Source organism: Dreissena polymorpha, chromosome 7 (genome assembly GCF_020536995.1).
Source record: "Dreissena polymorpha isolate Duluth1 chromosome 7, UMN_Dpol_1.0, whole genome shotgun sequence".
Classification (NCBI taxonomy): Eukaryota; Metazoa; Mollusca; class Bivalvia; order Myida; family Dreissenidae; genus Dreissena; species Dreissena polymorpha.
In genome coordinates, this window is record NC_068361.1 from 36,331,741 (window position 1) to 36,355,587 (window position 23,847).

A 23,847-nucleotide genomic window follows, 5' to 3' on the forward strand; every position below is an offset into this window, starting at 1 on the left:
TGAAATATAACCATTTATAACTAATTTAATCCGCTTACACACAATAGAAACGCAAATATTCATATATATAGCGAGAAATTGAGTGCTTTTCGGTTTCCACATGAAGTGCTTTTCGGTCGGTAATTGCCGATTTTTACCATTTTGGGCACAATGTAGTATAAACATACAATCATATAACCATTTCTTACTAATTAAACTCGTTAACATACACTAAAAACGATATATTGCATATATATATAGAGAAATTGAGTGCTTTTCGGTGCTTTTCGGTGCTTTTCGGTTATTGTATGGACCGGTCAGAACTGCGCAATATCGCTAATGTCGTCATAACTGATACGTTTTACAAAAATACCATATCTTGAATAATATCATTTATAGGCAGTGTTTAAAGACGCCAAAGTCAGCACATTGAAAAATTTGCACTACCGGGTATGTAAACTGTTTGATTTTATGAATATTCTATTAATTATAAATAATGACAAAAATTCCTCACTTTAATTAATCTACATCAAAATACAATACACGAAATAAAGCTCTATGGCATAGTGTAACTAAGCTCTGTGTAACCCATGGCAAATGACATAGAACATGTATTACACAATTGAATAAATAAAATAATTCAATTTCCATTCTATGCAGAAAAAACAAACAAATTTATACTAATGGTTCTGACTATCATTATGCACATTTATACATTGGCACATTCTCCATGTATAAGAACACATAACATATGAACCACTCTCTGGGAAAAAGGGGGCTTAAAGGGGACGTCCAACAGATTTTGGCATGTATTGAAGCTTGTCACTAAATGCTTTAAATGCTTCATAGTGATAAATTTAAACATTTGAACTATTCCTGGAGTAAAAAGCCTCCCGCCTACACAACTCGACCATCCACGCTCATATTCACAGCGGATGTATTGTTTAGCTATATAAGCAATCCTCGTAGTTTCCCAAAATATCGAATCGCGTCGATACGACGCTTTATCTGTTGGACGGCCCCTTTAATGCATGTGAGTCAAGTGTAATCCCAAATAAGCCTATGTAGTCAGTGCAGGCTAATGGGAGAGGACACTTTTCGTTTTTATGGAGTTTTTCGTTTAAAGGGCAATCAACCAGATTGACGAAAAAAGAAAAGTGCTAAAATACCGTCATTAAATACTTTATATTGATAAATTGAAACATTGAATCTAAACATCTCCAGTACAAAATCAATAATAAAATGAAAAAAAAGTAACCCTGAACGGGGCTCGAACAACTGACCCCTGGAGTAAAAATAGTAAAAAGTCTCCCATGTAGACCACTCGGCCATCCATGCTCATACAATGACCATTGTATTTTATACTTAATATAAGCAATCCTCGTAGTTTCACAAAATATAACGACAACAACAGAACTCTCCAAATTACCTGGTAGACATACTCAGTAACATTTTATTACCGAATATACTGAAATATTAAAATTTAACACCATTTTTCAAGTTATGTAACATACCAGTCGTGATATTTTAATCAATATAAACTAATAATTGTAAAAAATACGGTATTTAAGAACTTTAATTTTTTCATGATATATAGCAATCTGGTTGACGGCCCCTTTAAAGGAAGTATCTTATTTGCAAAAATCCAGTTTTCGCAGAGGATGAAATACAAATAATTAATTTACAATGGGACAAAATGTATTCTAGTGAGACATTACCCTGAAAAAGTGCTATTAACATATGACCAACAGTTCTTTAGACAGGCCTGTAATACAAGAATAAACCTTATCTCTGGATTGAAATAAGCATATGAGCCTCGCTCTGGGAAAATGGGGCTTAATGCACTCAGCCTTTTTATATCCAGGTTTCCGCCAGCGTGCTTGACAAAAAATAGCTGATGTGTCTGTTTGAAGATATGAAAAGTACACAATGACATTTCTAACACGCAAACAGTTCTAACTAGTCCGGCAAAGATTACAAGTATAAGATATATCTTAATATAATTTGTTTTGACATGCCAATAGTAACCACCTGATATAAATTGTTACAACTGTTAATCTCCAATTTGACACCCTTTTAACGCAGTGTTGCATTTCCGTTGTAAACAGAGATGGTTCACATAAATTGTTCATATATGAAGTTTTTTTTGGTATAATAAACTAAATATTACATGTCTGACAGGGTTGAAAGTATTTCCTCAAGTTGACAAATTTACTGTTACCCTGTCAGACATGTAATATTTATATAATAACGCCTCTATATGGGATCTATCCAAGACTTAACATGTTACCACTCAGATACGCACTTTGACGCACTTGTAGAAAACGAGCAAATTCGTTGAATTGATATCCCCGCCAAATAAATTTTGTTTATGGATGGGTATAGAACTAAAAGAAAAGGTATTAGTGAATGGTTGTGCCTTTTGTCTATTTTTTGAACTCATTTGTACCTGTGATGGGTTTGCATACAATAAAATGCAGAAAGTATATGTTTATGCCCCTGGATCGAATGATCGGGGGTATATTGTTTTTGGCCGGTCTGTCTGTCTGCCATTGTATCTGTCCAAAAACTTTAACCTTGGTCATAACTTTTGAAATTGAAGATAGCAACTTAATATTTGGCATGCTTGTGTATTTCATGGAGCTGCATATTTTGAGTGGTGAAAGGTCAAGGTCATCCTTCAAGGTCAAAATATATGGCTTCAAGTTGCAGTCGGGACATTGCGTGTCACAAACACAGCTCTTGTTCATGAATCAATTAACATTGATAGTATCATGACAAAAGGAGAAATTGCTTGTTATATATATGAGCAATTTCTTAAATAAAAATCTTACATACCGAGTTATTGCCCAGAAAAGTAACAACATACAAAAATAACAAAGGAAAATCACTCAAAACTAAGAAGGGTTCTTGAGCGTTCAATATTTATTTAGGTGAGTTAAAGTCTTGCCTTTATCACGAAAACATTCAATCTAATATACACTAAGTTTTCAGAGTGTTGCAGAGTGAACACAACATCCGCCATGACATACGTGGACATAACATAAATACGTTTTTTAGGTTAATCATCCATCATTGAGTACGACCTTACATGAAGCATTTGTGTAACCTTGACCCTTGATGCGATTCGTATGACCTTTCATGAAGTTTATTGTGTGATGTTGACCTTAATCCTAGACATGAACCTTGACCTTAACCCTAGACATGAATCTTACATCTGACACACAGCAAGGAAGAAGATGGAGAAAAATTATGGAAGGTTATTACAGAATCCACTGATGCATAGTAAACAAGGGCTGTTTGTAAAACATGCATGCCCCCCATATGGGCTGTCCGTTGTAGTGGCATCCATTGTGTGAATACGTTTTTTGTCACTGTGACCTTGACCTTTGACCTAGTGACCTGAAAATCAATAGGGGTCATCTGCGAGTCACGATCAATGTACCTATGAAGTGTCATGATCCTAGGCTAAAGCGTTCGTGAATTATCATCCGAAAATCATTTTACTATTTCGGGTCACCGTGACCTTGACCTTTGACCTTGTGACCTCAAAATCAATAGGGGTCATCTGCGAGTCATGATCAATCTACCTATCAAGTTTCATGATCCTTGGCATATGCGTTTTTGAGTTATCATCCGAAAACTATTTTACTATTTCGGGTCACCGTGACCTTGACCTAGTGACCTCAAAATCAATAGGGGTCATCTACGAGTCATGATCAATCTACCCATGAAGTTTCATGATCCTAGGTGTATGCATTCTTGAGTTATCATCCGGAAACCATTTTACTATTTCGGGTCACCGTGACCTTGACCTTTGACCTAGTGACCTCAAAATCAATAGGGGTCATCTGCGAGTCATGATCAATCTACCCATGAAGTTTCATGATCCTGGGCGTATGCGTTCTTGAGTTATCATTCAAAAACCATTTTACTATTTCAGGTCACCATGACCTTGACCTTTGACCTAGTGACCTCAAAATCAATAGGGGTCATCTGCGAGTCATGATCAATGTACCTATGAAGTTTCATGATCCTAGGCCCAAGCGTTCTTGAGTTATCGTCTGACAACCACCTGGTGGACGGACCGACCGACATGAGCAAAGCAATATACCCCCTCTTCTTCGAAGGGGGGCATAAAAAAAGGCTAAATAATAAAAAACATTTCTACAAATGTGTGACCTTTGATGTGTGACCTTGACTTAGGTAAAAAAACACATAGGTCTTGCACTGCCTGATAATTGAGAACAATTACATCAAGACATTTTGAGAATCCATTTTAGTATTGTAGAATCCTTACCAAATATAGGCCTATTTAATGAAAATGTGTGATTTTGACCTTTTGTGTGACTTTGACCATTACCCTAGCAACCAGGATCTTATTTTTGACACTTGGCTAGATAATGGAGAACAATTGTGAACAGTTATTACAGAATCCCTTGATGTATAGTAAAGGAATGACTAAATAATGAATGATTCATCTAATTTGTTACCTTTGACCTCAATGTGTGACCTTGACCTTAGCCCCTAGGATTATGGGGTTGAATGTGAAGCACCCCCAGATGATTGAGAACAACTATAGCAAGTTTCATGGCTCTGGCTCACGTGTTAATGGAGATAAAGCTCTAAGCTTATATTAAAAAGCATTTGTTCAAGATACAAAGGGCCATAACTCCGTTATTTACAGATGGTGTACAATGCCATTTTGGGTGCATCATACTCGTATCCATATATATACTCATACCAAGTTTCAATGAAATCCGTCAGAGCACTTCCAAGATAATTATGGCTCCGGACACAAAAGTGCCGGATGGACGGAAAGATGGACGGACAGCGCCAAAACAATATACCTCCGCCTATGGCGGGGGATAATAACATATGAATTAATTCAAGACCTTTCTTACTGGTTTCAAGTTGTAAAGCCTTTATTTCCAACATTTAAGATACCAATAGGCAGCAAACAGCATAAAACCTGAACAACCTGCGAGTTATTTGCAGGCTTTTCTGGTTTAATGCTTGTTGCATGTAGCCATTTTCACTTTGGCCTTAGCGGAAAATGATTAACACACATTATCAACCAATTACAATAATAAGCTGCTACTTTGAGCTTCCACTCAAGTTGACTGATAATGAATAATAATATTCAGAATAACATCTTGAAATTAAATAGATGCCTTTAATTTAAATCATAAATATGCAAGCAACACCACAATAAATGTTCACACAAGATTTATTTATTAACAAAAAAATAACGATGAGTACATGAAACAGGTAATAAATCATTATAATATTATCTTCATCAATTAACGCCATTGTTTGTATAAGACGACTTTATGTCTTTATATACTTACCCCTTTCTAAAATCAATGTGAACTTATTATTATTTAAATGTAAGCATTGAATTTGTGCAACATTTGTGTGAAAATCTTCTGTACTTGAAATTGTTTTGTTTAAAAGCAAATCACATGAAAACATAATATGCAAGTTCTAACAGATTCAGTGTCCAAAGTATATACAGTGATATAATTAATATAAAAAGATGCAATTAAGTAAAACTGACACACCAAGAAAGCCTAGTAAATCTGAATACCCAAATATATATACAGTATATATTATGAAATATACAGGATAAATGTTCTGACAAAGTTTCATGAAGATTGGGCCAAAAGTGTGGCCTCTAGCGTTTAACAAGCGTTTCTTTAATTTTGACAATTGCCCTTGTTTTTTAACCCCACTTGACCCAATTTTGAACTTGATAATGTCATTGGTACAAATGTCCCGACCAAGTTTCATCAAGATTAGGCGATAAATGCTGTCTCAGGCGTGTTCACAAGCCGTTTCAAAAATTTGAACCAACAACCTAGCGTTATTTGATCCCATATGACCCAGTTTTGAATTTGGTCAATATATGACTTGACTATTACGACAGTTTTGTGATGATTGGGCAATATAAGTGGCCTCTCTAGTTTTCACAATATTTTTTTTCTTTTCTTTTACCTAGTTACGTAGTTTTTGACCCCGCACGACCCGATTTTGAACTCGGACAAGATATAATTGGGATAAATGTAATATGTAAGTTTCAATGCACAAAAAGTGACTTCCAGGAATGAAGATTAATTAATGTGGAGTCTAGTTTCCACAAGGCAATGAATAACGACAGACGACGGTTATAAGGCGATCAAATGATAAAACTATTAGCAGCTTCTGCTTCAGTAAGCTAATAAGAGCAACTCAAAAAAGATAATAATACTAATGTTGTATATCTTACAAGCACTAATTACATATACCATAATAATTATTTACAAGAAAATGTCAATAACAAAAATAAAAGTTACAAGGGACAAAATTGTCACAAAACCAGGTTTTCATTGTGAAAAAAAAATCTGATAAAGGGAGAAAACTCAAACTGAACTTTTGAAATGACCAAAAAAATTAACCCCCTTTGTAAGTTTTTTTTTTTTTTAAATCTATTTTTAGTCGTGGCGACCTTGACATTGGAGATATTGACGTGATTCTTTCGTGGGACACACCGTCCCATGATGGTGAACAAATGTGCCAAATGATTTTAAAATCTCACAATGAATGACATAGTTATGGCCAGGACAAGCTCATTTATGGCCATTTTTGACCTTTGAACTCAAAGTGTGACCTTGACCTTGGAGATATCGACGTAATTATTTCGCGCGACACACCGTCCAATGATGGTGAACAAATGTGCCAAATGATTTTAAAATCTGACGATGAACGACATAGTTATGGCTCGGACAAGCTCATTTATGGCCATTTTTGACCTTTGAACTCAAAGTGTGACCTTGACCTTGGAGATATCGACGTAATTATTTCGCGCGACACACCGTCCAATGATGGTGAACAAATGTGCCAAATGATTTTAAAATCTGACAATGAACGACATAGTTATGGCCCGGACAAGCTTATTCCGCCAGCCCGCCAGCCAGCCAGCCAGCCCGCCCGCATTCGCCAATCTAATAACCAGTTTTTTCCTTCGGAAAACCTGGTTAATAATACATTGCCACAGCTCACACCTCACCTTATGATTGAGTGTCCGGAGCGTTCTGAGCCGAAAACATCTGATCGGATATAGACATTTGTAAGTCAGCTTGCTACTAAGTGTGTTGATTGCCTAACCTTATTTATTGTTTTAACTATTACCCACTTAGACAAGTATTTTAACACATCTGTAGTCCCTTACAAAGTTCAATTTAATTAAATACCTTTCTAACTAGATTTAAGTTTTAAAGGCTTCATTTCCAACCCTTAGATACTGATGATTACAAACAGCATAACACCTTAACAGACTGCGACTTTGCACATGGCCAGTTTCACTTTGCTTCTAAGAGGGAAAGGGTTAAAGGATAAAATAAAAATGAATTTACAACTTAAGACACATCTTTTCTATTTCAGATGTAATACAAGGTAGAGCATTAAGCTCATTAATATGCTAGTTTGATATTTTACCACATTTTGTGTTGCAATGTTTGTTTCAGTTAAGTGTTAAATAATAATAAGATATCAATATACAGCATATAATAATAATGTAATCATGCATGGGTAAAAGGCAAAATATATTGTCTTAAGTTTTTTTCAGAAATTAATTTTTGCATCAGTAGTTTTATCTCTTTGTGTTCAACTGTGAAACTGGCTAACATAATGCTAAAGCAATAGTGATAACAACAAACAAGAACCAAACAGTGTATCAATATTTCAATATTGATCAATTATTGTAAGTAATATTTAATGAACATTTACAATAAGATACCCAATCACAAGAAGACATATATTGCGTGCTAAACAATGCACGAAAAACAAGCGACGACAACAACACAACTGGATTTTAAATGAAGTGCTCCCGATTGCCCGTTATGACTCCTTTTAAACATATGTCATTTTTATAAAAGAACATGAAAACTGGAAAATTTCGCTTATTTAAGTTATAAACTCTAATGCCCGATTTTGCTATACAGTAAATAAATGTGTAACAAGGGCTGTTTGTAAAACATGCATGCCCCCCATATGGGCTGTCAGTTGTAGTGGCAGCCATTGTGTGAGTACGTTTTTTGTAACTGTGACCTTGACCTTTGACCTGAAAATCAATAGGGGTCATCTGCCAGTCATATATCAATGTACCTATGAAGTGTCATGATCCTAGGCCTAATTATTCTTAAGTTATCATCAGGAAACCATTTTACTGTTTCGAGTCACTGTGACCTTGACCTTTGACCTAGTGACCTGAACATTAATAGGGGTCATTTGCCACTCATGATCAATGTACCTATGAAGTTTCATGATCCTAGGCGTAAGCATTCTTGAGTAATCATCCAGAAACCATTTTACTATTTCAAGTCACCGTTACCTTGACCTTTGACCTAGTGACATGAAAATCAAAAGGGCTAATCTGCCAGTCATTATCAATTTACCTATGAAGTTTCGTGATCCTAGGCGTTAGCATTCTAGATTTATCATCCGGAAACCATTTTACTGTTTCGAGTCACTGTGACCTTGACCTTTGACCTAGTGACCTGAAAATCAATAGGGGTCATCTGCCAGTTGTGATCAATGTTCCTATGAAGTTTCATGATCCTAGGCCTAAGCGTTCTTGAGTTATCATCCGGAAACCATCTGGTGGACAGACCGACCGACAGACGGACGGACGGACCTACCAACATGTGCAAAACAATATACCCCCTCTTCTTTGAAGGGGGGCATAATAAATGATGATAAAAGTCTACCAATCTCTTGATTATCCTTCGTAGATATTAAATTCATGTCTTACAGTCGCAACCATTAAGTTACTAGCACAGGTCAGGACCTTTAGTACAATTAATCTGAAGTCCCATTGACATGTGACAGAGGCTGTCAATATATTCAGGATGTTATGAACATTTCCAGTGATTTATGCTCTCAGCATCAACACAAACACTGTCATGTACACACCAGGTCAGGAATAGTTTAGCCATATATTCAAAATCGTTTCCACTTCAACAGGCTTCAGTGCTTCGAGTTCCTATTAGATTCAGATATATTCTTTTATTGATGATTTCAATTCTTTGTTCTCCAGCCTGTGTCTTGTTTTCAATGCTGTGTTCTCCAGCCTGTGTTATGTTTTCAATGCTTTGTATTCCAGCCTGTGTCTTGTTTTCAATGCTTTGTTTTCCAGCCTGTGTCTTGTTTTCAACGCTTTGTTTTCCAGCCTGTGTCTTGTTTTCAATGCTTTGTTTTCCAGCCTGTTCTTGTTTTCAATTCTTTGTTCTCCAGCCTGTGTCTTGTTTTTAATGCTTTGTTCTCCAGCCTGTGTTATGTTTTCAATGCTTTGTTTTCCAGCCTGTGTCTTGTTTTCAATGCTTTGTTTTCCAGCCTGTGTCATGTTTTCAATGCTTTGTTTTCCAGCCTGTGTCTTGTTTTCAATGCTTTGTTCTCCAGCCTGTGTTATGTTTTGTTTTACAGCCTGTTTCTTGTTTTTAATGCGTTTTTCTCCAGCCTGTTATGTTTTCAATGCTTTGTTTTCCAGCCTGTGTCTTGTTTTCAATGCTTTGTTTTCCAGCCTGTGTCTTGTTTTCAATGCTTTGTTTTCCAGCCTGTGTCTTGTTTTCAATGCTTTGTTCTCCAGCCTGTGTCTTGTTTTCAAGGCGTTCTTTCCCAGCCTGTATTTTGATGATGTATCTACTATTTTATAAACACAATAAAATGCAAATATACATTCAAGTGATTGAGTAGATGCACACAGTTTGTTCATAAGATTGCAAAGTTCTGATGGAGACTATGCATAATAATAAACAGTCAAATACTTCAATGACGGAGGAAGCTGTACATCAATTTAAGTATATAAATATAATCCAAACATTTCCAGCTGTGAGAGGGATGCTGGTGACTGTGAAAATGACCGTTTATGAAACACTTCCACATTTTTTACAGCAATGTGCAGACTCTTGACATTCAGAGTCTGCCATAGACTGGTATCGCGTCTCAAGATTATGTCATAAACTTTTAAATGTACATATATTGTTTAAATCCGTATATATTTTTTTGCATATATGTGCAAGCCACTTGCTGACTGCTTCCTCTACACATGATGCTATGAGACTGCCTGATAGCCTTCTCTTTTTGTTCACAAGGTCACGAAGTTCTGAGATAATCTATCATAAGAGACAGTCAGATGTTTCAATGACCAAGGAAGCTGTAGGTCGATATATTCAGGTAAAGACATTCTAAGCGTTTCAAGCTGTGAGAGTGATGCCAGTGACTGTAACAACGAAGGTGCAAGATACCTTGAAGAATGTGGAGTGATAATTCAGATTCTTGACATCAAGGCCATGCAGAGACTCCCATAGACAGTTATACCAGATTAAGTAATCCGCTTCAAATACACATGTATTGTTCAAATCATGATATATGAAAATATGTTTAAATGGCTTGCTGTCTGCATCCTCTTCACATGGTTCTATGTGGCTGCCTGATAGCCTACTCTTGAACTCATGATTACAGTCCAACAGCTCACACCTCACCGTATGATTGTCAGCAGCTTGCTGAGCAGACTGCGCAGCCAGATAAAGGAACATTTTACATGATACAAGTTAATGCATTCTATAGATGGCATCACTGGAGGATATATAGTCTGCACACTGTACTGGATCTGAACCATTAGAAACCATGTATAACTGGCTTGATTGTCAAAACAGTAAAATTTTTAAAAAGACAAGCCAATATGAGAAAGGTTTTGTTTGTTATTGATGAGAGGTCATTGCGGTAACACTTTCACTTTATTGCTCATTTTTATCGAGTTTACATTTTCAAACAGTGACAAATCCAGTCCGTCATAAGATGTAAGTATTTTAATACATTTTAGATTTGTATAATATTTATTAGAGAGTGGTAATAAAGCTACTTCATTCCAGGGACTAAATGATTCTATGTGCTCATAATGTAACTTGTCAAGCGCTTTATATTTACAAAGAAACTGCAGATATTTCAACTTCTTGAGGCCCACCAGTGCATGTGGTAGCACTGTTACACACTTAAGATTCAGTTGTTCCAACTTTACAAGTCCAACTCCAAACCAGATGCAGACGAACTGCCTTCTTCCTGATCGTCTCCTGTGGGGGGACAAGGACCATCACATGCAGGCAAGGAAACAGGTCCATGTCCCTGACAACGAGGAGACAACGCGTCTCGTGAACATATCGATACATGTAATGCATTCAAAGATACAACATGTAAAGATTGTGCACAAGACGTGTTCAGTGCCCATATGCGAGACCAATCTTCAACATCATTACCATCTACGTTGAAGTGATTCAGATGAAGGTCTATTGGGGTGTTCGTGTTGGCTAGGCCTTTGCAGCCGTACTATCCAAAGGGGATGAAGGATCACGGATGTCCGTACTATCCACAATAATCTTCAAGAAGACGGTATCGTCTTTTAACAGTCCATTGCCAGGGCTTACAAGTGCATCCAGTCTCACAAACAGAGGGCATCCAGAGGCAATGTTCATATTGTTTTGTGGACGACGGAAAGAGGAACTGGTTGGGTCAGGTCGGAAGGAATCCACTACATGGCTTCCCCTTTCTTGGTTCAGCAGGCAAAATGTAACCCGCTGTTTAAATGGCCATTCCTGCAAAGCATCGTACTCCCCCTTCATTACAACGAAAAATACGGACAGGTGTGTGCCTTTGCCCATTCCATCTCCATTTGGGTACAGTCTAGCACACATTTTGTAGCCGAACCTGCTTGTAAAGAACGGAGTGGAATAGTGGCTTACGTTTCTTCCTTGTTGTGCTTCTTGTTGCTTTCGTAAGAAATCTGTGAACTTCCATATGAACACCCCATTATAGCTCACCAATGGATTATTATCCATCAACTTCTGCTCTAACTCGATAATCTTTGACTCCCTAACCCTCAATGTCTGCTCCAAAGCATTGATCCTCTGCGCGCTCGAGTCAACCACATCTTTCATGTTTCTACGGTGATTTTCCAGCTTTTCTATAGCTGAGATGACCTTGTCTAGTTCTCTGTGTAAGGTATTCGCTATGCCTTCAAATGTGCCGGTCTTCGTGTCTACTCGGTCATTCAAGCTTTTGGACATCTGCTCGAACAGTTGTCTCACACGCTGGTCTGGATTCAGGACACCAGAACTAGAGCCACCTCCTGCATTAATAGCTACAATCTTTTCATCCAGTAACTGAACTCTTGCCAAGATATCATCCTTGATTAAAGCAAGCTCAGTCGCCACGCGCTGTATTTCAGTAGAACTGCTATGTAAAGCGTGGAACACGTATGTGCTGTGCCTCTCCCTGTTGAAATGGTCGTGAAAAGCTTCCCTATCAACCTGAAAATTTCAATAGGTTTTTTAACTTGATACTTAAAACACAATGATAGGTGATATTTGTATGAAAAGAAAGGATTACCATCATGCAGTACGCACAATTTTGCACATCATTTCATCTCAAAGGCAAAGTGAGTTTTACGAAAATACTTAAGGTAAAATAACGAGGGCCATAATGACCTAGATAGCTAACCATACCTTTCAAATTGTTATTAGGAAGGTTCATAAGGATTCTGCTAAACAATGTGGACTCTAAACTTGTTCATGAGCTTTTTTTTTTCCCCCTAGTGACCTACTTTTTGAAAAAATGCAGCCATTTATAATCTTCCAAGATATTATTGGGACATACGTGCTGTAAAAGGCTAAAAATGTGACATGTTCCAAAGTTTTTTCTTCAATTCTGCCTGGTTACCTATATTTTGGCCAGATCTGACATAGTTTCACCCCAGATATCATTAATAAAACAAATGTTCTGAGCTAGTTATACAATATTGGACATAAATATGACTTCTATAGAGTTAACAATCTTAATCATTGATTTCATATAGTTACCAAGAAGCTAAGGACAAAAGTGTTTTTATTTGGAGGAGATCCAAGTTTCGAGTCTCATATAAAGCTTGATATTTTGCTTAATAAGCAATTATTTTCAATTAAATATATGGATCACTATGCACCCAAATTTCAAGCATACTGTAAAAGAATCAACAGATTAAAAGGTTTGTAGTAAATAACAAATGGCTGACCCTTTAAGGCCTAGTTCAAGGAATGTCAGACCTATCCATAGGGGTATTCCAGTCAGGTTATTGGTTCACAATATAATCTCTTATCAGCTTTCTCTCAGCTGACAGCAATAACCCTTTCCCACTTAGAAGCTAAGTGAATGGCTATGTGCAAACAGCACAAAACCAGAACAGCCTGCGAGTAACTCACAATCTGTTCAGATTTTATGCTGTTTGCTGCTATCAGTATCTTATCATTGGAACTGAAACCTTTAAAACTAAGAAAGGCCTTTAATTAAATTTAACTTTCTGAGGGACTACAAATGCTTCAAAATACGTAACCAAGTGAAAAAGGGTTAAGTGATTTCTCAGTTGGTCACCCGATACAAACGATCACAGATAAAGATAATCTATTAGATTGCACATAGCCATTTTCACTTTGCCTCTGAGTGGGAAAGGGTAAACCTAATTCTCAGGCAAGCTAACAAAATCACAAATTTTGAGGGTGTCAAATAAGAGGGCTTAAATCAGTCGCTTAACTCTTTCCCACTAAAAACAAAATGAAGATGGCTAAGTGCAACCATGATAAAACCAGAACAGCCTGCAAGTTATAACTCGCAGGCTGTTCAGGTTTTATGGTGTTTGCTGCTCATCAGTATCTTTTGGTTGGAAATGAAGCCTTTAAAACTTGAATCAAGTAAGAAAGGTCATAAATTTAATTTGATTTTCTAAGGAACAGACACATTAAAGTGTGTATCAGTGGTAAAGCATTAATAAATTATGTCACACTTACAGTAGTCCCAGAAGGACAGGCTGGGCACAAAACGCTTCTATGGGAGACCTGGTGTTGTTCCCACTGGAAAAATCAGGATGGGATATTATCATATAATCATTTTGGTAAATTCTCATATACCTCGTAAATCACAATCACACACTAAACAGGATGGGACATTGTCATATAATCATTTTGGTAAATCCTCATATACCTCGTAAATCACAATCACACACTAAACAGGATGGGACATTGTCATATAATCATTTTGGTAAATCCTCATATACTTGGTAAATCACAATCACACACTTAATGTGCATTTACATTTTATAATAAAAATGAATATTTCCATTAACATATAAACAAAAGTGTCAGACATCTATCAATTATCAAATCATGTTAATAAAATATTAAATGGTTAAATAGATCTGTAATTCAAGTCATTTTGACCCATTTTTCGTGCTTTTGCTTTACTGTGACAAAACACTATACATTTGTTTATTCATGCACTTCGATGAACTTGGGAAAATTATATACACGGCTTAATCACGCGCCACCTCTTTTTTGAGATGCATTAACCATTAATAAATGAGCCAAAACTCCACCATGCCACAACTTACATGTATAAAGGTTCTCACATTTTTAAATGGGTTGAGAATGTATGTTTCTGTACATTTTTGGATGAATTAATCTTCGCTGAATCGCACTACATTGGCCGATTTAAAAAAATAGTGCGAAATATGTTGAACAAACATATAAAACCTAATCACCCTGTAAAATTATCCGTTTAATTTCAAAACATCCGGGTCTGAGCGCCACCTCGGAAGTAATATTAGATCATTTATTAATGCATCTCAAAAAAGAGGTGGCACGTGTGAATAACGGCAGTGATATATACAAGCCAATATATATTATTTTTAAATTACTTTCAAGTAAAACTTCAGTAGCTTGTAGAAATAAAAAAGATAAACCTGAAAAATAATTGTTATTTGTAGGATATTAATTTTCACTGATTTCAGGGATTGACTAATCCATGTATCTAACACAAACACATTGGAAAATGACCAATGCAAATTCCTTCTTTTCTCAAGTCCAAAATCAGAAATCCATGGAAAAGACATTAAAAACCCCCCATAAAACTTCATGCCAATACAGAATCCGACCATATACATTGTGTACTGCATACAGTTACTGTATGAGCCTCTCAGCATATCAGTCACATGTGTTTTTCTATACATGTAAATGGATAGTTCTTAATAAATAATATGCATACATACTTCTGTTTACTAATTATTTCCATAGGAGTTAAATGTTTTTGATAATATACAGTAAAATAATTTATATTAGTTTGCATGACATGTTGTCGTTTTTCAAAACAATTGTCTTTTTATTGGACGCTTATATTCGTAGATTTCTGATTCTGAAAAAAAAGGGAATTTGCGTTTGTCATTTTGTGATGTGTTTGTGTTAAAGTCCTGTATGGGTCAACCACAAAAATCAACTAAAAACATTAATGTCCCATGAATGAAAATGATTTTACAGTATATCTTATAAAAGTGATATTCAATGGCAATGTTTCACTTACGTCCTCTCTTGTTATCAAGTTCCCACAGTCACTGCATTGTAGCTGGGCTTTAGGGCAGACATCTCTAAGATGTCTCTGAAACAAAAACAGAATTAATATAAGCCAAAACAAGATATTTATTAATCCAACAAAAAGGCTATTAAGGTCAAGTTTAGGCTAGGTGACATGGCCAGGAAATGAACAGAAGGATTCTAATTTGTCTGCTTCATTTGTCATTTGTAAAACCAATAAACGTCTTCTTTTTAATTTAAATGAACAATATGTTTTTTAATCTTGCATGTATGTTTATGAAAAAATTCCGTGTGTATTAGTTGTTTGATTGTTTTTTTCCCAAAAATGAGCCAGCTATCCACTGTCATGCATGTCCGGTTCCATCTATAAGGAGACATGAGGTGTCCTGAATATGTTTGTAAAGAAGAAATGTTTGATAAATTATAATTATCTGCTGTAAACTGTAACTTCAGTGTATAAGTGCTGGTGGTGGTGGTGGGGGACATGTGTGATTTGCTTACATATTAGTTTTCAGATCATTATTGACTGTAATTAACAATCTTTTGGCACCTGTCTTCTAGGATTAAATGTAAATACAATGTTTTTAGCAGTTTGACCAAAAATGTAAGATGTTTGATTCCACTTAAATCTAAAAAATATTAGGGTAGATTGGTCAATTTTTGTCTCGCTAATTGTAACTTAAACAAAAATAATTTAAGGGACTGTACACAGAATTAGGGTCAAGCAAGTGGGAACAAGCAACATTTTATTGTATGCCTTTTATTATGTTCGAGAGACTCAATGTAAAACCATATTTTCAACAAGCCAAATCATACTCAAGTCAAGTTTTTCAGGTTTATTTCCCCTTACAAGATTTTATTTAGCAACATTTTCTGTCTAAACATTTCTCATGGTTGAGTGAAATAGGCCATACAAGACAGGAAGGTAAAATTTCCATTTGCTATTTTTGGGCTGTATAAATAACCTGGGAAAACCAAGGGAAAACCAGGAAATTCTAAAGATAGAATAGATTTGGTAAGAACATTCATTTTCTGTATAGTTCAATACTCCAGGATGCAACAATACAATGCAGAACATCTCTTTTAACATTTTTATGTCCAGAATTAAGAATTATTCAATAAAGCATACACTTTAAATAAAAACACATACAATGTACTTAGGAAAATCCCAAGGCTAAATATAGCACTAACTCTATTTTAAGAGACAACATCATTTGATATGGAATTATGTCAATGAAATTATAGTCTGTTCCAATAACATTTTACATGACATTTCTGTTGTTTACAAAGTAAATTAATATATGCATACACAAAATATATATTGAAAACTGGTTTGCATGAAGTATCCATGAGTGTTTAGTAGTTTTCTTTATTTCCATTGTAGACAAACAACATTTGCAATACATATCATAACTTCCACTGATTCTAAGACTAATGGATGATGTAAAAAGCTAACCATGAAGTCATATCTATGATTTGTCAATAAAGGGGCACAAAAGCTGATAGTAAATCTAAAATTCTTTAAAAAGGTGTATTTAATGAGCATTAAAGATAGCTGTATAAGCACTGTATTAAATGCACATTAAGTGTGCATTAAATACATTTTATTATTTTTTTCTGTCCTTTTCCGCATCTTTTAATTAAGGAACCCACACAACACACATCGACTTATTTCACACTTAAAATGCTGTAAAGCATACTTATTTTATGTTGAAATGTATTCTTCAATAGGAGAAATACATTTTATATACACCTGAGTGTAAATATGCTGGAAACCCCCAGATTCTTTTTGTCAGCATTTTCCAGTGTGTTAACCCTTTACCTCTTAGATAGGTATTCATTTGTAGTCCCTTGGAAAGTTATATTTAATTTAAGACCTTCTTGATTTAAATTTTAAAGGCTTCATTTCCAACCCTTAGATACTGATGAGCAGCAAACAGCTTACAACCTGAACTGACTGCAAGTTACTGGCAGGCTGTTCTGGTTTTATGTTGTTTGCAAAAGCCATTTTCAATTTGCTTCTTATGGAGGAAAGTTTTAAATGCACATAGAAATGCTTATTGACTTCACTACACAAATCCTGGAGTGACAGGCTGAACAAAGTTTCTCATACAGCTGCAAGTTCTAGCCAATAAATGTTGACTGATTTTTAATTTTTGAGTTATATTGTGCTGCAAACAGTGGCTACTGATAAAAGTTTAAAAAAAAAAAAGATTTCTTACAAAGCTGTTTAATACAAGCCAGGACAAACTTATGTTTCTCCAAACAAATTTTTAAACAAAATATTATTTAAGGGGAAATATTCCATTTTAATAGTATTTGTGAATATTTGTACTTTGATTTTTACTTGAATTATGGCAAAATTTGTGTTGATACTTAGAATAAACCAAAATGATACAAAATTCATTTTAAATGAAGAGGCACTTTTAAAAAATAGGAATTTTGTGGATTTAAAAAATTTACTTCTCTCCTGGATACAGAGCTATTAAGGTATAAGCCATATTTTACAAAGCTCCTGAAAAAGGTATTAGTGATGTTTAACTTGATTCAAAATAATTAATGCAATGAAAACATTTAAAAAAAATTTATTTCAATTAAATGAAAAACGATTAACTGTGATGTGCTTAAAACCCTCTGACGGTGGTAGTTAAACTTGACTTGATGATAATTTGACACGGCATTCATTGATAACACTCACAATACACCACATTGCTCACATAACACCCAACTTGTCATTAAGTTTTCAGGTATTTGTATTGTCCATTGAAATTATAGATTTTACCTAAACAAAACTGATAAGGTACAATTAGCTCTTTTCTAATTAAAGTGATACAATGTTTAAAAAAAAGATGTTTATAAGCGACTCAAGTTACTTGTTTGCAGAATTTAATACCAATATTGTTTTGCTTTCGAATTATCCATGAAAAGAAATAAAAATGCTTTATTATTTTACAAACCCCAAACAGTGATTATCCATTAACAAAACAATATTTACAATTTCTTTGAAGACAACTATTTTGTTTGTTAGAATGTTATTTATACAATTTGTGTTGATCAATGCCTTGCCAAAGAAACATTCCATAAGTAATAAAATAAACAAGACTATTGTCAAGCAATATAAGTCCCCTACCGGCTCCTCCATTGTCAGAAATTCCAGATTTTTTCATATATATATATTTGTTGCCATAGCAACCAAATTTGTTTATTTAGGAACAAAATGAAATGACGTGCATAATGTCCATATTGCCATCTATCCATGTTTCAAGTTTCACGAAAAAATATTAAGAACTTTAAGTTATTGCAGGATCCAGAAAACCACCATTTTCAGCAGTATTTCTAGTCTATTTGTTGCCATATAGCAACCAGAATTTTTACGTCGGAACAAAATGAAATTACGTGCATAATGTCCATATTGCCATCTATCCACGTTACAAGTTTCATGAAAAAATATTAAGAACTTTAAAAGTTATCGCAGGATCCAGAAAAACCACCATTTTCAGCAGTATTTCTAGTCTATTTGTTGCCATAGCAACCAGAATTGTTGACGTAGGAATGAAATGAAATGACGTGCATAATGTCCATATTGCCATCTATCCATGTTCCAAGTTTCATGAAAAAATATTAAGAACTTTTTAAGTTATCGCAGGATCCAGAAAAGTGTGACGGACGGACACAAAACCATAAGTCCCCTCCGGTGGGGACTAATAAGTGTGATTATTATATTCAAATTGTTGAATATCAACAAGGGCTGTTTGTAAAACATGCATGCCCCCCCATATGGGCTGTCCGTTGTACTGGCAGCCATTGTGTGAATACGACTTTTGTCACTGTGACCTTGACCTTTGACCTAGTGACCTGAAAATCAAGGGGTCATCTGCAAGTCAAGATCAATGTACCTATGAAGTGTCATGATCCTAGGCTAAAGCGTTCTTGAGTTATCATCCGAAAATCATTTTACTATTTCGGGTCACCGTGACCTTGACCTTTGACCTTGTGACCTCAAAATCAATAGGGGTCATCTGGGAGTCATGATCAATCTACCTATGAAGTTTCATGATCATAGGCATATGCGTTCTTGAGTTTTCATCCGAAAATCATTTTACTTTTTCGGGTCACCTTTACCTTGATCTTTGACCTAGTGACCTAAAAATCAATAGGGGTCATCTGCGAGTCATGATCAATCTACCTATAAAGTTTCATGACCTAGGCATATGCGTTCTTGAATTATCATCCGAAAATCATTTTACTATTTCGGGTCACCGTGACCTTGACCTTTGACCTAGTGACCTCAAAATCAATAGGGGTCATCTGCGAGTCATGATCAATCTACCCATGAAGTTTCATGATCCTAGACATATGTGTTCTTGAGTTATCATCCGGAAACCATTTTACTATTTCGGGTCACCGTGACCTTGACCTTTGACCTAGTGACCTCAAAATCAATAGGGGTCATCTGCGAGTCATGATCAATCTACCCATGAAGTTTCATGATCCTAGGCGTATGCGTTCTTGAGTTATCATCCGGAAACCATTTTACTATTTCGGGTCACTGTGACCTTGACCTTTGACCTAGTGACCTCAAAATCAATAGGGGTCATCTGCGAGTCATGATCAATCTACCCATGAAGTTTCATGATCCTAGGCGTATGCGTTTTTGAGTTATCATCCGGAAACCATTTTACTATTTCGGGTCACCTTGACCTTGACCTTTGACCTAGTGACCTCAAAATCAATAGGGGTCATCTGCAAGTCATGATCAATGTACCTATGAAGTTTCATGACCCTAGGCCCAAGCGTTCTTGAGTTATCGTCTGACAACCACCTGGTGGACGGACGGACCGACGGACCGACCTACCGACCGACCGACATGAGCAAAGCAATATACCCCCTCTTCTTCGAAGGGGGCCATAAAAATGTTATGATCACAATTTAATCATGAAATAACACTATAATAGAGTTAACATTTATGAATCAAATATTGCTCTATTTGTTTCTATTACATTAATCACAAAAAAGCAGTCTTGACAAATCTTCTATGCATTAATTTAATTTCTTACCTTTATCAAATTTCTTAATACTTTAAGAATCTTGCTGGTCCGAAATTTCATTTAAGTTTTAAGTTTTAAACTATTTTACTAATAACAAAACTGATTTACAAAATAGAAATTACTTTGCTAGTCTATTACTTTGTTTTTTGCTATCAACATTGGAAGGAAACAATTTCACTTTAAGTATCATTTCATGAAAGAACAGCCCAAAGAGTATTTATTTTACCAAGATCAATTCTGATGAATCCTCATTTAAAGATTTTACAAACTATTACATACCTTCTGATTTAAACGCAATACACAGCCATTTATCACACATAAAGAATAGAGAATATTTTGTTAACACTTTGCTGTTGTCGGCACAACAGATAGCTGGTTAAGCTATGTTTGAACTAGGTATTTAATGTCCAGTAACTGTGTACACTAGGTTTAGTGGCATTAGAAACAATATTTTTTAAGGGCCCCCATATTCTTGAGGGAGTAGTTTTAATGTGGATGCAGATTATTTGATTGAATAATAGTAAACTGGCTGCAATTTTCTTGCTTTTAAATCTTTTTTTCTCCATTTTGACGTTTAAAAACCGGGTGCGCATTATATATGGTTGCGCAATGTACACAGGTTTTTAAACAGTATTTCACCTTAGTAAAAAAATCTAACAATATAGTGCGATTCAGCAAAGAGTAAATCATCAAAAATTTGCATAAATTTGCATAATCATACACATGTGGAAACCTTTATAAATTGTTATATTATTGAGTTTTAAAAAGCAAATAATTTTTTTTGCCCCTGGGAACAGCATATACCCGCCCAATAAAATATCTGACATCAGCTTGCTATAACCTAAGTTTGATAAAGATATTCTTGTGCAAATAAAGTTATTGACCAGAAACCACATGCAAGCTATTATTCTGTTTTAAGTTACAACTTGTCTTTCACCTTGACCCATCTGCATCAAAAAGCAATCCCCAGCTTAATGTAAGCTACCTAAACAGAACATATAAGCGCAATATCTCCATCAAACTTAAGTTATTCAGCAGAAACTGTTTTTCTATTTTTAATGAGTGACCTTGACCAAACACACCTAAAGGCAATTCCAAGCTGGGTTTCAATGCAAGGCTGCTGTATTTATTTTAAAATTTGATGACAATACAAGATAGCTGTATCAGGTTGTTTTTTTCCATCTTTGTAATCTGCCTAAAATCGGCCCTTTCCCCTCCGATTTTTTGTTCCCCTCAGCTGGTAAATTTTCCCCTAGATTTCATTTTCCCCTCCAAAAAAAAACCTTTAAATACATAAGTTAACCTGATCCAGTGTAGAAAATAGAAAAATATTGCATAATAAAATTTCCTTGAATTTGTTGAACTTGAAACAGTAAAATATGCTTAATTGATTATTTAAGACTTTCCTTATTTTCCCCCAAAATCTGGTGTTTCGTGTGATTTTTTCTCCCTAAAATCCTGCATTCCGGGCAATTTTTTTCCCCTCAAAAAAGGCCAGGCTCTTTTCCCAAAATCAGATAAAAAAAACCTGGCTGTATTTAAAGTTGTATGATGATCATTTCATGAAAACTTAAATTATTCACTGGAAACCCCCTGCCCCCCATAGCCCAATTAATGACCAAGATTTTAAACTAAGTTGAAAACTTGGATAAATATTAGCCTTGTTCTGGGATAACTGGGCTGAATGTCTGTGTGTAAAGTGTTGTTCCAGGTTAGCCTGTGCATTCTGCACTGGCTTATCAGGGAAAACACTTTCTGTCTACTCTGGATTTTCGTTTAGAAGAAACCTCCTTGAAACAAAACATTCCTTAAAAGCAGAAAGTGTTTCCCTTATTAGCCTGTGCACACTGCACAGGCTCATCTGGGATGACACTTTACACAAATGTTTTAAGCCCAGTTTTCTCAAAATAAGGCTCAAATGTGAACATATAAATACCTCCATCTCATTCATCTTGACTTCACTTCCACAGGCAGCACAGGTGGCCATTCTAAACTCACAGATGGGGAAATGGCTCTGCAAAAGATAAATCAACAAATATGAGCTGTTATCTTATATCACTATTTGTTTTCAACTGATCTACTGTTAATTGGCATGATTAATATCGCATTAGGTTGTCTTCCAAATTTCATGTGTTCAATTTAAGGTTGATGTCATGGCCACCCAGGGTGTTAAAAGCCAGATTGCAGTTTTAACAACTTAACAAGAGCACTGCCTTGCGGGTGCAGACCGCTCATCTATTTTTCTTTTTATAGGTGAAGGGACCTATCTCAATTTCAATCACAAAGGAGGGAGGGGTGGAGTGGAGAGGGAAAAAAAAATTTTTGGGGGGGGGGGGGGGGGGGGGGGGTTGGGGTATAGTGTGAGATTGTGGTGGTCATTTATTACATGATCTTTAAAAAAACAAACTTTTTTTTCGGAAGGGGGGGCTTAGGGGATGGTTTGGGTGGAGTCTATTGTGGTGTCAGGTAAGAGTTGTTTTGTCAAAGTATCAATCAAATCTAATCATAAGTAATAAAGTTATGGCAATTTTAGCAAAATTTAATAATTTGACCTTGACAGTCAAGGTCATTCAAAGGTCAAGGTAAAATTCAACTTGCCAGGTACAGTACCCTCATGATAGAATGAAAGTATTTGAAGTTTGAAAGCAATAGCCTTGATACTTTTAGAAGTAAAGTGGATCTAAACACAAAATTTAACCATATATTCAAAGTTACTAAGTCAAAAAAGGGCCATAATTCCGTAAAAATGACAACCAGAGTTATGCAACTTGTCCTTTACTGTCCCCTTATGATAGTTTGCGATAGTTCCAAGTATGAAAGCAATATCTATGATACTATAGGGGTAAAGTGGACCAAAACACAAAACTTAACCAAATTTTCAATTTTCTAAGTATAAAGGGCCCATAATTCCGTCAAAATGCCAGTCAGAGTTACATTACTTTGCCTGACCAAATCATGAACATTGGACAATAAATGTGGCCTCTAGAGAGTTAACAAGTCCAATGTTGACGCCGCACGATGCACAACGCACGACAAACAAAAGGCGATCACAATAAGCTCTGTGCTCAGATGAGCTAAAAATATGTACCCCTAAAGTACTTATTTATTTATTGCAGTCACCAATATATACGAAATGATTCACTAACATAACCTTTAAATTCTCAATAAGTTTACAAATAATCAGAAAATAACATTACAAGAACAAATTAACCTCCACGCAAGATAATTTACATAAACAGTTTACTCCAGCTCAGAACACAATCATATTTCAAATCAACCATCAGTGCTCCAGCTAGGCCTTAATCGAAGGGCGCCGCGCCCTGCCCTCCCGAACCTCGGCCATGACCCCCCCCCCCCCCTCCGAACCTCGGCCCTGACCCCCCCCCCCCCCCTCA

General features: G+C 35.7%; 2 protein-coding genes across 8 annotated transcripts in view; both read right to left on the minus strand.

Annotated features, from left to right (window-relative positions):
- The window catches only part of LOC127840070 (protoporphyrinogen oxidase-like), a 190,672-nt gene that overhangs the window by 84,018 nt on the left and 82,807 nt on the right, over positions 1 to 23,847 (minus strand). For 3 of the 4 annotated variants that reach the window (XM_052368470.1, XM_052368468.1, XM_052368467.1), the window contains one exon: positions 5,192 to 6,991. The exons of the other annotated variant lie outside the window; for it this stretch is intronic. The gene's annotated coding sequence lies outside the window, so the exon portion shown is untranslated. Of the gene's footprint in view, positions 1 to 5,191; positions 6,992 to 23,847 lie in introns of those variants that run through there. 4 annotated transcript variants of the gene reach the window in all.
- LOC127840069 (TNF receptor-associated factor 2-like) overlaps positions 5,192 to 23,847 on the minus strand; it is a 56,036-nt gene continuing 37,380 nt past the window's right edge. For 3 of the 4 annotated variants that reach the window (XM_052368465.1, XM_052368464.1, XM_052368466.1), the window contains 4 exons: positions 22,389 to 22,466; positions 15,394 to 15,468; positions 13,830 to 13,892; positions 5,192 to 12,320 (listed from right to left, as the gene is read on the minus strand). In XM_052368465.1, the coding sequence (XP_052224425.1) occupies positions 11,322 to 12,320; positions 13,830 to 13,892; positions 15,394 to 15,468; positions 22,389 to 22,466 (1,215 nt within the window). In that variant the 3' untranslated portion in view covers positions 5,192 to 11,321. The remainder of the gene's footprint in view (positions 12,321 to 13,829; positions 13,893 to 15,393; positions 15,469 to 22,388; positions 22,467 to 23,847) is intronic. The other variant, XR_008030382.1, reaches the window with a different exon arrangement.